The sequence below is a fragment of the Adelges cooleyi genome, unplaced genomic scaffold (assembly GCF_023614345.1).
Source record: "Adelges cooleyi isolate 19-005CV unplaced genomic scaffold, UGA_ACOO_1.1 ACOO_flye_CR_arks_rails_tigmint_CR_PRNA_30, whole genome shotgun sequence".
Classification (NCBI taxonomy): Eukaryota; Metazoa; Arthropoda; class Insecta; order Hemiptera; family Adelgidae; genus Adelges; species Adelges cooleyi.
Window position 1 is genome coordinate 20,205,507 of NW_026095971.1, and position 16,040 is coordinate 20,221,546.

The following is a 16,040-nucleotide window of genomic DNA, read 5'->3' on the forward strand; positions in this document are numbered from 1 at the left end:
ACAACGTTTTCGACAGGACATTAGCCAATCGATGAGAAGGCACACGGTTTTGCCAAAAGAGCGGTTGCCGAGCAAAACAAACAACGTCATAAACCATCATTTCAAGTGCGAGATGTACCTGTGTAAATTAGTTAAATTGTTCGCCCAATAATTGACATTCGACAGTTCACTTAACTTAATAAAAACTACAATAAACACATTCAATAATTTGACACTGGTCAACAAAATCAATTTGATACGAGGAAGGTGCTTACTCAAATATCTACAACTCGACTCTATTGAAACAGTCAATCAGTTATTGTATGAACACTAATATAGACATTGATGCCTTCTTTTAAATACAAACCACGCTTGTATTATCATAATAGTATTATGATCTATTTTTATCGGAAAACAAATTTAGCCAAATATTATGTTCCTCGACACCATACCACGAAAACAATTCAGCAGTTATGGTAAGAGTATATTTACTATATATTATAACTTTGTCTTCGTTTCCAATCGAACTGGAACCATGTACTACGATTTGTCGAATTTATAGTCACCAATGATTTCCCATCCACTGTCCTATAGAGCGATATGCGCTTTCTTTTTAATTCTTACACGCTCGGCGGCTGTCTGGCAAATTCGTTTAACACTTATATTGTGTTTGCCATAGAGCTCCCCTTCGTCAATTCAAAATGTTGACATAGTGTAAAATGAAATCTGTACAACAATAATTCAACGTTGATATCTTGTCGTGGGGTTTACTCGTTTTAGGACTGAAATAATTTAATTGATGGCCGATCGATACGTTTGATTGGATGGATTTTCCTTTTAGAAATGCTACATTACATTTATAAACCAGACGGTAAAATGTATGAATTATTTTGTCTCAATATGATTAAAATCATGGTATGTATGTATTTTTCTCAACGGTTGTAATAAAAATAAATAAGAAAATGTATAGACAGATAGATACAACAACATTTAAATATAACTTAACATTAAATCGAAAAGCCAGCCTCAGAAATGAAGGACATAATGTTTAGAATGGGAGATTCGGAATTGGAACTATGCATAAATTAGAGAGTAAAAGGGATGTTTAAGGATCTTAGGAACTTCAAAAACCAATATTAAAAGAGCTAGTTCGAATAATGACTCTCTTACACAACAATTTGGAGTTGAAATAATAAAAAAATTGCTGTGTGTATAAACTGCAAATATGGAAATAGTATGAAAAAAATGTTGTTAATGTAAATATTTTTATAACTTTTTAACAATATTTAAAAATCATAAATGTTTTGTATATTCAGTATGCAAGGAAGATGTTATCAATGTTATTATAATTATTCACGTTGTCTGTACATATTTTGCACAAATATTTATTTAATTATATTTTTTAGTTAAACGGAAAAAATACATACATTCCCAATTAGATTAGTTCCCAACTAAAATTATTATGCTAATTGTGTACCTATATTTAACATAATATTAATTGGACTAATTATGTAATTCTGACGATTGAACGGTTTTTTTAGCTTCGATGCATAATTTGTATTTGTTTTAATTAGTCGTATGAAAAATGAATTAAATTTTAAACAAAAATACCCGAAATTATAATATCAAGGTAAAATACTGGTCGGTCAAACAACAAGAAACAAGCTTTGTGTACATTTCAGTCTTGGTTTGCGTTCACGGTAATGAGTTAGCAGTTTTTCAGCGTTTAGTTATTAATTAATTATCGTTAATTTAATCGGTTTTTACAAGGATTTTAGTCGCGTCCATTAATTTCATTGAAAGGACTTAAATTGAAATGGCCGTATTTTAGATTTATGGTTTTATTAAATAAATTAAAAAAAAAAAAAATAAAGCGCAGAAGATAGCAGTTTAACAGCGTTACAACAAAACTCGAGAGATTTTAGTCTCGATATCTTTTCTATAGATCTTAGGTATAAAAAAAAAAAAGAAAAAAAAGCAAGAACGATTGAATGCAATACAAATATTTTTTACATAATGTATATAAAATGTCTGTATAGGTAAATACATTTTTTTTTTATATGGAAACTTTTTGTCGCCGGATATTAAAAATCGCAATTGAAAAAAACTACTTATTTTCATTGCAAGCTTTTTATTCGTGTAAAGCGACAACAATAGGACCGACACTGCAGGTGGGCAATGTTTAAGTGTACTTAACACTTCACATTTTTTAATCCGATAGGATAAACACATGTTGTTTACAAGAAACTATACTCTGTCCAGTTGGCGTAGAGCCTATACATAGTTTAGTAGATTAATATAAAACAAATAGTTAAGAATTTAACGTCATAAACAAGGAATGAACCATTTATCCGCCAAGAATGTTGGTATAATAATATTACACGAGTAATTCTGTATTTTTTTTTTTTTTTAGACAAACAATTTGTCTTTCCTCTCGCAAATGTTCATTTTTTAGACAAATATTTTTCTTTACTTATTCAAGTTGTTTGCTTAGTAGCTATTTTTTCAGTAGAAAATAGAATAAAGAGAGAATTTTCTTCATATTCTGATATATTTTAGGTATTTCCCTTAACAGGTCACTCTCAACTGTCTCAAAAGTGGAAAACACTATCACCCGGTATTCATATTAGGCACACAAAATAAAACACCAATCACATACAATTACACAACGTTAAACGTCTTATTAATTATCAAACAATAATATAGTTACACCGTTTAGTTCAATTTGTGTCATAAAGATGAACGACATTTCTTAATTTTTTTCACCGACAACCAAATACAATGAAATGGATTTGAGCCATACCTGATCAAACACAGTGACTGTGTAACAGTGTTAACGACTGAGGACCATTACTTAAAATTGTGAAATTGCTGGGCTACGGTTGTAAAAACCGAACGAACTTGATCTTAAACTCAAATCTTTACAGAAAAACAAACAGATTGATGAAATGTCAACATTTTTTTTAAGATCAAAATGTTTAAAGTATTGAAATAATAGTGAAAATAAGTGTCTTACATCAATCAGACGGATCACCCTGTGTATCTGTCGTCGTTGTCGCTCTCAGTCGATTAGGTCTGTTCACGATTGGTGGTTATGTTAGTGTTATTTGTTCTATACATATTATAATATAGATAATATATATTTTTTTATTATGATGGGTATGAATCGAAACAAACCGAGCGGAAGAACGTATCGGCGGCCGCTAGATGACGCGCAGGCTAAAGACACTATTTTCGTTTTCCCTTTTTTTTTTTTTACTACGGTTTACTATAATAATAATATGTAATGCTGTATGTGTGTTGCGCGCAAACACGAGCACTCCCACCTATATTTCCATGGTGACAGTAAGCGTACATTGCAAATCGACAAACGCCAGCTGGGACCGTCGTGCACAATCTTCTCTTTGCTGCGTATTTCTTCCACATGTACGACCCCCAAACGTGTATTGTTGTATATGTGTTTCATGTCGTTTCAACGAGCCGGATATATACATTTCGCTGCCCACGCTTATGTCTGTCGGATCGACGCAAGAAATAAGAATATCTAAGATAAGAAAAATAACCGAGAGACACGAACCGAACGTACACAGCGTTGTATCGACTGATTTTACATCCCCAGTTCACGGGAGACCAAAGAACACCCCCCCGAGAAACGCCAGCGTTTTTATGCGGTCATAAAATCGTCGACCGGTTAATTGTTATTAGCAAAGGGACACGTTGAAAGTACATAGTAAATGTATAAATAGCCATTAAATCTTGCAATAATGTTCGCTATTAAGTATATAGTTCTACCAAAACGCATTAACAGTCAATGTAAAGAAAGTATAACACGTATGTTTTCGTCCAATGTAATAATACAGCCAATGTACTTCAATATTGTGGTTAAACGGTGATAATATTGCCTATTTCGAGAATGGTTTTGAGAATCAAATATTATAAAATCATCTGTTAACAGAATATGTCTATTTCTTTTATCTCTTATCATCACTATCTTATCAAGAGCCATTATCAGCTAAAATTATACCACCAATAGAGATAATTTTCCGCCATCTTAGTGGGAGTTAGAACATTTTCACATGAAATATGGTTATAACAGTTATAAGTTAAGTTGATATCACAGCATCCACAAAAATGGCGGACGACGACTTCCATTCTTATCACTAGTTAAGCATCTAGTTTGTTATATTATATATCTGTGGCTGTCTCTTGTATCACTTATCATATCAGCTGTTTCTTATCACTGTCGGGAAATTGATGCCACAATTTCAGATGGACAGTGCCGAAAAATGACTTTAAAAACTCACAAACTAAAGATTTTATTAAAAATATTTTCCTAAATAAGTCGTTAGTTTTGATAAGAAATACACGGTTTCCATTAAAAAAAAAACAGGTTTAGGTCGGCCATTTTGATAATTATTTTTGAAACATCCCTCTTGGAACTCCAAAAGTTTATAATGAACAACTTTTTGATTGAATTAGTAAGTTTTGAGAAGAATCCATTAATATTTTAAAACGCGACACTAGTCTAAGTTAATGAATGGTTTAGAGCATTGGGGAGTTTTATATTTTAACGTTACAAAAATAACACCCAATATTTGAAATAATATTTTTAAACGTTTTCTTAAGAATAAACGTACCTTCTGAAGTATTCCTCTGTTGTATATCGAGATTGATTCGACAGAGAGAACAAACACTTGCCCGCCACGTTATCAAAATGGTGGTTTTCTTCGACGGTTAAGTCTGCCAGTTACTTGGCAAAAGTTTAAAGTGCGTGACTACCCTCGTCAAAATAGTTGTACACTTTATTCAGAACGCTATATATTCAAGTTGGTATAACGCAACCGACTTGCTGTGTGTATTTATAGACAGCCAAATCATTTAAAAAGCGATGAATGAATAAAATATAAACAACGTTGACAGCGCGAAATACAAATTTCGTACGCCAAACAGAGGTGGCTACCTAAAAATGAAGTATACTATATTTTTGTAAATTCATAAGCGCAATACAAAAAATTAACATATTGACTTACCAAACTCATTAAGTTTGTTTTTTGAGGCTTTTGTACACGAGGTAACCTGACAAAATATTCGCTTAAAAATGTTCATAAGGCAAATTGTTCACCGCTGAAAAACTATGAAGTATATTTGTGTAAGATTGCAATATACTATGAAGAACTAATTGATTAATAATGGTTAATAAAGTAGGCAGTTTTAATTTGCTATTAATAAAAATTGAGGGTATAAGGAGAAAAAAATTACTAACCATTTTTGATACATTTTTGGAAGAAACATTTGGGTCTAAAGTAGATGTTATAAGATAAAATATTACACACCAAGTGCTTCGATACAAAGCTAAGGGGCGTTCGTTTCTGAAACGATAGGGTTTTTAAACGGCTTTCACTATCACTATTGTTATCATCTTGTCCATTATTTTATTTCTATGTTGAAAAAAACATAGCTTGAATGTCAGTTCTTTCAAATGAACATATACTAAATTAATACATTGAATATTATTATTTATTATTAAAATCGCGCTATTTTAAATATAATAACTTTAATTTTTCTTTTTTTGAACCAGTGTATTATATGCTGTTAATTGCAGTCTACGAGTAAAATAAATATACCAGCTAAAAATACTTTGTAAGCAAAGTGTACACGGTCACTATGTAACAAAAAAAAAACTTAAGTGTCTTAAAAGATGTTATACTAAGTAAGTATCGGAGCAAGTACACGGCGTTGTCAACAACACAGATTTCGAATACGGTGTAAAGTTTTATTTGTAACTAAGAAACTTGTTACTGAACAGAGCACCCTCTTCGGGTCATGTGTGCATATATATTGTATCATCAAATTTACTTATTGTTTTAGGTTATTGGATTGCAAATTGTATTTAAAACAAAAAATAACTAAGAAACTTTCCCAATCTACTACCACCTCGTTATATAATTAGATTTGCCCAGCTGTCATTGTTCACAAACAATGACAGATATAATGGCCAAATGTATACACGGGTTAGATGGATTTGCTTGGTTTTTTTTTTTTACTTAGCTCCTTAGTGCTTGTAAAATCAACGAGACCATTTTGGCCGAACAATAAACGCTTTTTACGATTCAAATCCCATAGGATTTGTACGAGATTTAAACAAACTTATAATACCATTAAGAGAGAGAGACCGGAGTTTAAACACAGTTATTTTTTTTGTTTGCAGTAGGTATGAAATAGCGTTAAAACGTCAATTAAAAAAGACAAATGTATTTTTTCTCCAACCGAATAATTCGCGAAGTGATTTAAACCATTTTAATGTTCTTGGAAATTTCATCCTGCCCCGACTCGTGTCTTTGTCTGTTGAAACAAAATTCGACTCGTTAAGAACACAGAAATCAATTTTTCGGGAAGGGGGAAAGGTATAATTTTTTTTTGTTTACTTCTTACGTTTCCGAATGTCGAATCTTTTATTTGATAACAAGTTTTGTCCCGTCGATTATTCTCGTTTGCGATAGAAATATCACCGCCCCCCTCCCTAGCCCAAGGGGGAGAACCTCTAAAAGCTTTTATTCATTTTGTACTATGAAAAAAAAAAAAAAAAAAAAACATCAGATTTGATTACAATAAAGAGGATATTATTTTTCTACCGCCCCGTCACTCAAACGAGGGCGTTTTCTTTTTGTGCGCGAAGACCCATTGTGAGACCCATAAGACCTGTGCACAAAAGGGTTGATGTTTTGTAACAATAAAAATACATACCGTATTAATACCGTTATAATATTATTTTGGTGCGAGGACAGAGAGAGATATAGACCTACGAGGTAAACAACAGCGACCGTGCACGCACGGCTGTACCGAAATTGCCTAACCGTCGCGCCGTCCAACGTGGAAAATCGCCAAAGGGTCGAGGAGGTGTAATAATTTTACAACATCTCTCTGCGTGTAATATTTCTATTTATATATTATAGGTTCGAGTCCGGGCAATAGCTTTATCGGAAACGTCCGGAATCGCCCTAGGAGAAACCGACCGATAAACGTTTATTATGTGTCATTATAATGAGGGGGGGGGGAGGAAGGGCATAGGCGGAAGGAACTCTATGCGGGTCGGATGCTTGCCTGTATGTATCTAGCTGATGTACTGTGCGCGGATATAGCAAAACACGGTCGTACATTATTATTGTACAGTGTGTACACACGGACGTCGGTGGGTTTAAGCCCTTAACGCCGGACCGTTGTTTGTCGCCGTAAGTCCCCGTGTACCTAAGTAGACACAGCGATGGGAAAACGGCGCTGGTTAAGTAGGAGTATGTGTGATAAGAAAAGGGCTACTCTAACGGGCGACGATTAAACACAAAGGTTTCGCGTAAAACGTCCAAAGCCAAGTAGGCCGCCTCTCTGCGCGGGTAGGATAGGGTGACAAGCACAAAGGCCAAAATAAATACCATCTCATTTGTTTTAACCTACCCGGACAAGTTTGAACGAAAAAGGTTTTACACAATACATGTAGGTAGTATACCGACGACTCTTGAGTGGGCGACACGCCTCCTCCTCTGGCAGTCTCATTTGTCGGCGACACATACATATTGTTATGAAAATCGCACTCGCGAAGTACACACAGCAGCGTGCAGCGTTAAAAATGCAAGACTTAGTAGTTGTTTTCTTCGTTTTAACAAATAGCAAACCCGGCCGGGTAGTTGAAAACAGCGTCTTAAGGGAACCGCCTCCTCTATTCCCACGGCCATAAAACGTCCAAAGTCACACGCCACATGATCGCTGTAGGCAATCATCAGAGCACTACTGTGTAATCGGACGACCCACTCTTGTGAAAATAATCAGTCAGCCGTACACGCTTTCGGTTATTATCCATCTCCACGGCTGCTATCCTATTATTTCTATATGGAATTTAATGCACAAATACTGCATGAAGTGGGATAACGACCGCGGCGTTGAAGTAATTGATTGTTTTCGATAAATGCACCGAAAACACGATGGGTATTTGAATTATTGAAATTACATTCATTCATTGTGCTGTACATATTTTCATAATTGGTTCGGTTTGGTTAAGTTTGTCCGCAGTACACAGTGGTACGACGACACATGCGAAAACACGGATCGGTTACCAAATAACACCTGCGATGGAAACGCGGTATGGTAAACATGTTTACCCCGCAGCAATACTGTGTTGGCAATGAATGTGTTTGCCGAGTGCACGCTTTGACTCAATATTTGCTTAAGAGTTTTTGTTGTGGTAAATTAATTGACTAAACATCAGTGACAGGCATCGTTGTCACACAGTACGGCCACGGTAGAACACGAGGTACGACGTAGCGTATTATTATTCAGTGAAACTTACATTGTTATCGTTATTTATATCAATACGAAATGTCCTCGTCTGGATCGTTAAACGGACGGATGATTTTGGTACTGTATTGTTTGTTAACTACGCGCACATCTTAACATGGATAGGTTATTCTCTCGGTCACGATTGTTGTCGGTTAAAGTACCAGGTTCCTATAGGTAAAGTGTGCTTCGTCTAGCCGGACCAAGTGAAGCAACATTGACCGTTTGCAGAAGCTGTCTTGGCAATGTCTTGGAGCACACTTTAGGTATAGAACCCTGGTACCTCAAATTCACGAACGAAGCGCAATTGGCTAGGGTTTATTTTTATGCGGTGTTGTGTGTTAATACTGTGTTATTGATTGCTCAGATAGTTTCGGTGCTGCTGATCTCGTTGGCCGGAATCGAAGCGGGTCAGGCCCCTTCCGACGGACTGCCTTGGGAGTTTGACAGGAAGACCGGTACGGTGATGGTGGCCGACAACGTGCTCACAGGATCTGTGAATGCCGACGGCGGTAAGATGCTGAAAGTCAACGAAGCTCAGCCGATAAAGCGGTACAACTTCAACACCGAATCCATAGGAGGCGTTGGCAGCAACAAGGTGGTACAGCATTCCACTACAAGCACATCTAGCGGTGGCAGCAACACGGGTGTTGGTAATGCCGGTGCAACGGACTGCACCAAGGTAAACAACGGTAACTGTGCCAACTCCGGAACGGGAAGTCTCAAGGCGAATAATGACTTAAATGAAGAAATATTCAACTATGTTATGTACGGCCCTAACGGGGTTGCGCAGAACAAGAAGAAAAAGGTAACAGGGAAGCCGACCAAAACCGTAGCGCCGAAACCGACTTATAGCGTTTACACTATCAACGGCGGAAATGGCAATGCTTGGCCACAATACGACAGAAGGTAAGAATAATGATAAGGAGACTTAACACGTTTTAACAATTAACCGAAAAATCCAAGCTTTTTTTCTTCGAAAATATCTCATTCTATTTGAAGAACCACGATAATAACCGTACATCATCTGTGGCCACAAGTCGGTTTACCGTGTAAATTTTAAAAATTCCCAAAACTTGCCAAAGTATGGTATTAAAATGTTGTCTTTTTTCTAAGAGAACGAAAAACTAAATCGTTTATAACGAGTTTCGATTTTTAACGGACTGAGATTTTTAGTTTGCACTTAGGCTTAGGATATCACGAATTAATTAAATTTTATACAAATCCAAGTACATAATATAACACATTTTTGCAGGATCAATAATTGGATGTTTGGACTCTAGCGTATTTCGATTTGCTGGCTCTCTCCTGAGAAATGAAGTGTACCGAAATTTATTGTTTTTATCACATCATCTTATCGATAAATCACGTTATATTTTTTATAGCAACATAATTGTTACGAAAGTTAAATAAATGTAACTAAACAATAATTGTATAGCATTAAAATATTGTATTTTTTAATGTTTTATTTACTTTTTTTTTTAATAAATTAAAATTATAAAATGTATGTTTAGTTAATTAGTAAGGATCCTAAATTGGTTTTTCTCTGGCTCATAAAGGGTGGAAAAATATAATTTTAGGTATGGTGGATTTACACTAGCGGTACTTTATAAAGAATTTAACCGCGTTCGCTAATACAGTTTTTATATTTTAATTTAAAAGCAAACAATACATACACAAAGGTGATCAACCTAACGTGAAACTCTAACTGCCTTAAATTTAATTGTTAAGATTAGGAATAATTTACTGAAAAACGTGACCGATCGACAACCAGTTTTTGAAAATTACTATTCAAGTTACAGATAAAAATAACACTACACTCAACCCTTCCCCCTGTCCTAAGTTTTAATCTCTAATAACTTCTATAATAATTACCCAAAACTGGTTATCGACCAGTCTAAATTTTCAGCAAATTATTATTAGTCTGAAAAGTTAATAAAATATAATATAGGTCTTTATTGAAGTTTCAAAATGTTGATAGCGCTCGGGAAAATACTAATAAAGATAAAATATTTGGTAGTTTTATAAGATTGTACACAGCCACATAAATAAAAATGTTTTCAAAAATAAAAACTATACTGATGGTTGGACAACAAAACTGTATGGAAACATAGTCTACAAATAACAAAAACGACTATCCCGTACAAATGCGGATGGGACACGACGCAAATATGGTTATTAAATAGTTTTATCTTATTTGTATTTTAATAAGAGCTTGTTAAAATATTCTTGCCGGCGGCATATTTGTATAATAATGAAGCTTTCCATTATATTTTTTTCTGTAAACTCGTTCAATATCAAGTCAACCGGGAAGCTGCAGTTCGAAAAAAAAACTTGAAAGAGAAAGTGTAGTATAAAAGTAATGGGAAATGTACAGGAGCAAGGAACAATAACGGCCGTTAATGGATATTAATCCCGCCTGCTAGCCTTTTCTATATATACAAATACAATCGCCAGTCTAATCTAAACCGTTCAACCCTGGTTTTGCAGAAGGTGTGCGGTTTTTATCTGCTCCTTGTCTTATGGTAAAATCGTGTGTATAGGCTCATTAAATACCTATAATTTAACATAAAATAAAAATAATGCGACAGTTAAAACCAAACGGTGCTTTAATATTATCACTATTAGATTGAGTCACTTTGGATGGATACATTTAAAACCGATTAAACTGTATTTTTTTTTTTATAGAATTGGACACTCGAAAAAAAATATTTTCATCATAAGTTAATGATGAGTACAATTAATAATAATATATACATATATTTGTTTAAAACAATATTTCTTTGTTATTTATATTTAATAATAATTTATTGTAGTGCAAAAAAAATAAGAAAAAGAAACTTTTGCCCTTTTGTTGTAGGAGTAAAACGATCAAAACCACTCTCGATTTGGTAATGGCACTTTGAAACGAGAAACTACTTATATAGAAATAAACTAAATGAACTCATTCCATTTTTGAACTATGACAAAAACATTGGTTTCGAATGTTTAATTATATCAAACATAATATTATAGTTAGTTAGTTTTATTAAATTCAAAAAAAGTCCATCTTCGTTTTCCACTCAATTTCAAAATATTTAAGATGACGGCAACATTAAAAATTGGTAGAAAAAGTTAACCATGGATATGTTATTTCTTATATTTTATCCTTTATCACTTATCGTTTGTCTTTTTCTTATCTCTTATCTCTAACTAATTAATAAAAGTATAACGCGAGAATGGCAAAATGAAATTTCTTGTATCCAGCCTAATAAAAATTAGGAGTTCCTTTAATTTAGACCTAAACATGAACCTATAAGTTCACTGGTCATCAGAATACTTCACTTGGGTGAATTCGGCGACCCCGTGGAATGTATATTTTATTACAGCTTAAAAACCGTTTGATCCGATTTTAAATGTCCGTGGTCGAGCCGAGATTGATTGAGGTTTCTCGTCGGAAAATGCTTTTTTAATGCGATAAAAAAAAGTCGTCTTCGTTAGGGGCGGCATTCGACGTAGTCGACAAAAAAGGGACTATTTTGCTTAGTAAACAAAAAAAATTCCAAAAATTCCACCCTTTTGCTTGAAATTCGGATGGCTTCCGCGTTTTTAGCACTTGGTTTTGCGGTTCACCCTAATTATAGAGGTTCGACCGTGTCCCTTTACCTTCATCATCATCATCATCACTCTACGATGATATGTGCTTAGGGTGAAAAAAAATTAATATAATTCCAGAATAAAGTACTATGTTATGCCAAAGTCGGTTGATTCGAAATTCGGACGTCCAACTTAGACCAATCAAACATAATAATGAAAATAGTAGAGACGGAAAGTGACCTATTTTTCAAACACACCTTTCCCAGCATCAGGTTGGCAATACAAATACACTAATTAGGACACGGAACAATTATCATATTACAAGCACTGCTAGAATACAAAAAAATGTGTATAAAAATGGCTATATGTGTATAATTGCCGTTTCTTTTTAACCGATTACAAAATTAGTATTATTAAAATCTTTAATTGGAAAAGTAAATATGGTCGCCTGATTATTGTATACAGTACTATAGTATGGCTATATACAATTAATTTGAACCATACCATGATCACTCTAATGATCATACTTTTGTGATAATGTCAATGTGTGCAATTTTTTTCCATAAATAATACTTTTTTTTTTGTACGGGTAAAATATAAAATTTAGGGATTTAATTAAAAGTTACCACAACTCGAATGTTTTGAAGAATTAATTTCTTTCTTTGAATAATACTATTTAAAATGTTACAAATTTATTTTAGTAGAACATAATGACCAGGTAACCTAAAAATGAACACACACACACACATATATTTATATATATATTAGCATAAAATTTAAATATTAATCACTCAATAGTCATTTAAAAAGAATCTTTTTTATATATTGAAATATCAGCTTATAACTTAACAAGATTCTATCATGTTTTTATGTTGTAAATTATTCCATATGTGTTTACATTAATATGCCACAAATTATATAAAAAGCGTTAAAAGTATTTGAAAAAAAAATGTTATAACAGTAATTCAAAAGATATGGTATTTGATTTTGTATATTTTTTATCATGAGTTCTCTGAAGCCTTTTTTTTTTGCATTCGATGAATACAAAACTATTGACTCGTACCACGGCTGTTTATAGTCTATTATTGTTCATTGATTTTTTTCAACATGCATTACGGAATTAAAGTCCATCTGCGGATTGACTGCTAGCAAAAACGGCGATACTAAGAATAGTGGTGCCAAATGTTTGAAGATGGGATCCCGGACACTAAAGAGCACTTCTTACTTATGACCACTTCAGCGTGGCCACATATTACACGGTTCTAAGAAATTTCGGACGAGTTTTGTCCAAAAGATGAAACCGACACATAATTTGATAGTTTTTACCCACGAGGAACCCAAATCTGCCTTCAAAGTTTCCTTAGCACGTAATGTCGTTGAGAAAAAAAATGTTTCTAACTAATTGAACAGCTGTTAAAAAAAAATCTATAAAATAATAAACGCGTCATAAAAAATCACAGCATAATCCTTTTATATTGTTTAAAACGGCGAAAATATTAAAAATGAATAAAATATACATTTATAGATAACAAATTTTCGAACCCAGAGTTGTAAAAATGTATGCGTTGTCAAAGGTTAATTACAGGGGGTGGCTGTAGTGGTTTTAATGTGACACAATAACAGAAAGACTAAGGTCAGTTAAAGAAAAATGTTGTATAAATCGTTAAACAACATTATTTAGAACAATTTTTAATCTGGCTAAAGAAATCCAAATTATTATCATGTATTGCTTTATTTAAAGCCATTACCATTCGGTTTACCGGATAATAATAACAGCTATAGTTCGGTTTGTAAGAGGAATTATAAAATAGGTGGTTCGAGCACAAGGAAATAGAAGGAACACTAAAAGAAACAATATTTAGAATATTTCAGGACAGTCAATAGTACTATTAATTAGACCTTATAATCCAACAGACATGTGCAACATATCGACTATGAGCTAAGCTAGCCAGTTTAATATTAGATGCAATACACTATTATAATCAATATAATATACATATTTGATGAGTATTATAAATGTACGCATAATCATCAAACTGCTTTAATGTTTAATGAGCGTCGACAACTGGGAAAGTACGGGACGAATCCTTAAGACCTAACCCTACAATATAATAAGAAGAAGAAGAACTCGTGTGTTTGTGCGTGTAGGTACTTTGTTGCCTCGTCGTGACAGCATGATGTGGCGATGACAGCTTAAAATCGTACACAGCAGAAGGACAAAAGACTAGCAACGACCCAAAAACACAAAACTTCATCTCTTCCACACACACCTCTCTGCGTGTACAGCTCACCGTCGGGACTTAAAAACATAACCCCGTTATTATCACTATTGTCTTTGCTTAAGACTCAACGTGGATATTATTATAAATTCTCTGCAAGGATTAGAATGTTCAAAATATATAGTACTATAAGTATATAGTAGACCGCACAGCTAGCGAATGATGTGGAGATGACGTATAGTGAGCGTTTTTTATTCATTAGGAAAAAAATATTATTTTGAGTGCTTTAACCGCGTTAAACGATCAACAAAATTCAAAACGGGAGTTCTAAAACCTGTACACAGTTTTATTATGGTGGTCAGTTTCCAATGCCTTCGCATCTAATTAAGGGGGGGGGGGGTATGGTTAATTCGTGCAAAAAACGGCAAACTTTTGAGAATTTTTTTTGACGACACAGTTAAAATCTGTTTATTAAAAACTAATGGTACATTAGAGTATAACGTTCGAAGCATATTGTGTAATATTTTCATGTAGAAATATTAAAAAATACGGCAATGGCGGCAATTATTCGGAAGCGTCTCGGAATAAAGTAGAATTGCGGTGTCCCTCATAACTCGATGCTGGATCATCCGAAATTAAAAAATTAAAAAAAAAAAATTTTAATACCCTACACCCCCTCCCCTAAAACAACTATAAGAATGCGGGTGAAATATGGGCAATCGCCTTGAAAGGAAATTCAGCATTTAATCATATGTTTTCAATAAATAAAATAACAAATTACCTAGCTGTGAATTTTTCTAAATATTGTACATTAACTTAAAACTGTATTCGAACTCGTGAAAAAATGTATATATTCTATTTGGACAATGTTCCCATTTGGTGATTTTTCTCTAGGACCATTTCTCATCGTTGGGACTTTAGTTCAGTCAAGTCGTCCAGCTTTGTAGAAATGTAGCCACTCTGCTCATTGTATATACATAATACAGATTGTAAATATATAATAAAAGGAAAAAATAACACAAGTCTACTTGGAAATATCTATACCAAAACTTAAAACCTAATTATATTACTGTTGCATTAGGACAACAGAAACCAGATTTGAACAGTAGAAGAACATAGTAGTATGGATTTTTTAAATCGGCTGAGCTGGAAGAGGTGGAAGAGAGATGCCTGAAGCTCGTGTAAAACTACACTAAATTATCATAATATACAAATAGTTCAAAAATATGCTTATGTACATCAAAATGGTTATTGATTATGAACAAATCCACACTAATTATAGAATAAAGCTATTATATGAAAAAACTATAATATGTTTAAACCCTGAAATTTTCGAACTTCATTTGTAACTTTATTCTATACTTATTGAAAAAAATGTAATTATTTTAACGAAATAAATAAAGATTCAAGCTAAGAGCATGAATTGATGATAGGAAAATATCTCTCCCTCGTTGACCCTTATATTCTATAGAGAGAAACTAAGTCAAGCCGAACGATCAAAGTTTTCACAACTACGGTCTATTTACAACTTTTAAAACTATAACAATGTTATATAATAGTATTATACGGCTATATTTATAATTGGGCTCACAATATAACGACTGCTGTTAATTCCGTTTACTAAGACTATGTCTTAATTTTTTACTGTTATAAATAGCCAATAACAAAGTCGAACAAACTCACGTACCGTCGAATAAGCTTTGATTATTTCATTCGAGTAGTCGGTGTAACAATATGGGTATTGTTATTAACACCAAAATTAATACCTAATAATATTACTGCTACTGAAACAAATTGTTCACTCACCTGCAACAAAACAGAAAACAAAAATTAATATTTATCTAAAAACTATTGAGGAAATAATTAATCTAATCTGTAGTCATAATAACAGTTAACAGACGGGTAGTGTAAATTTATAAATTAAAAAAATAAGTTAACAAA

At 33.4% G+C, this 16,040-nt stretch overlaps 2 protein-coding genes across 11 annotated transcripts in view; one reads left to right on the forward strand and one right to left on the reverse strand.

Moving 5' to 3' along the window:
- The window catches only part of LOC126838777 (peripheral plasma membrane protein CASK), a 95,763-nt gene that overhangs the window by 22,661 nt on the left and 57,062 nt on the right, over nucleotides 1–16,040 (reverse strand). The window lies entirely within an intron of this gene.
- Nucleotides 8,248–9,737, forward strand: LOC126838780 (protein Gawky-like). The gene is made up of 3 exons (XM_050573483.1): nucleotides 8,248–8,385; nucleotides 8,672–9,213; nucleotides 9,560–9,737. Exons 1-3 carry the CDS (start codon nucleotides 8,347–8,349, stop codon nucleotides 9,585–9,587), a joined length of 609 nt encoding a protein of 202 aa, XP_050429440.1. The 5' UTR covers nucleotides 8,248–8,346; the 3' UTR covers nucleotides 9,588–9,737.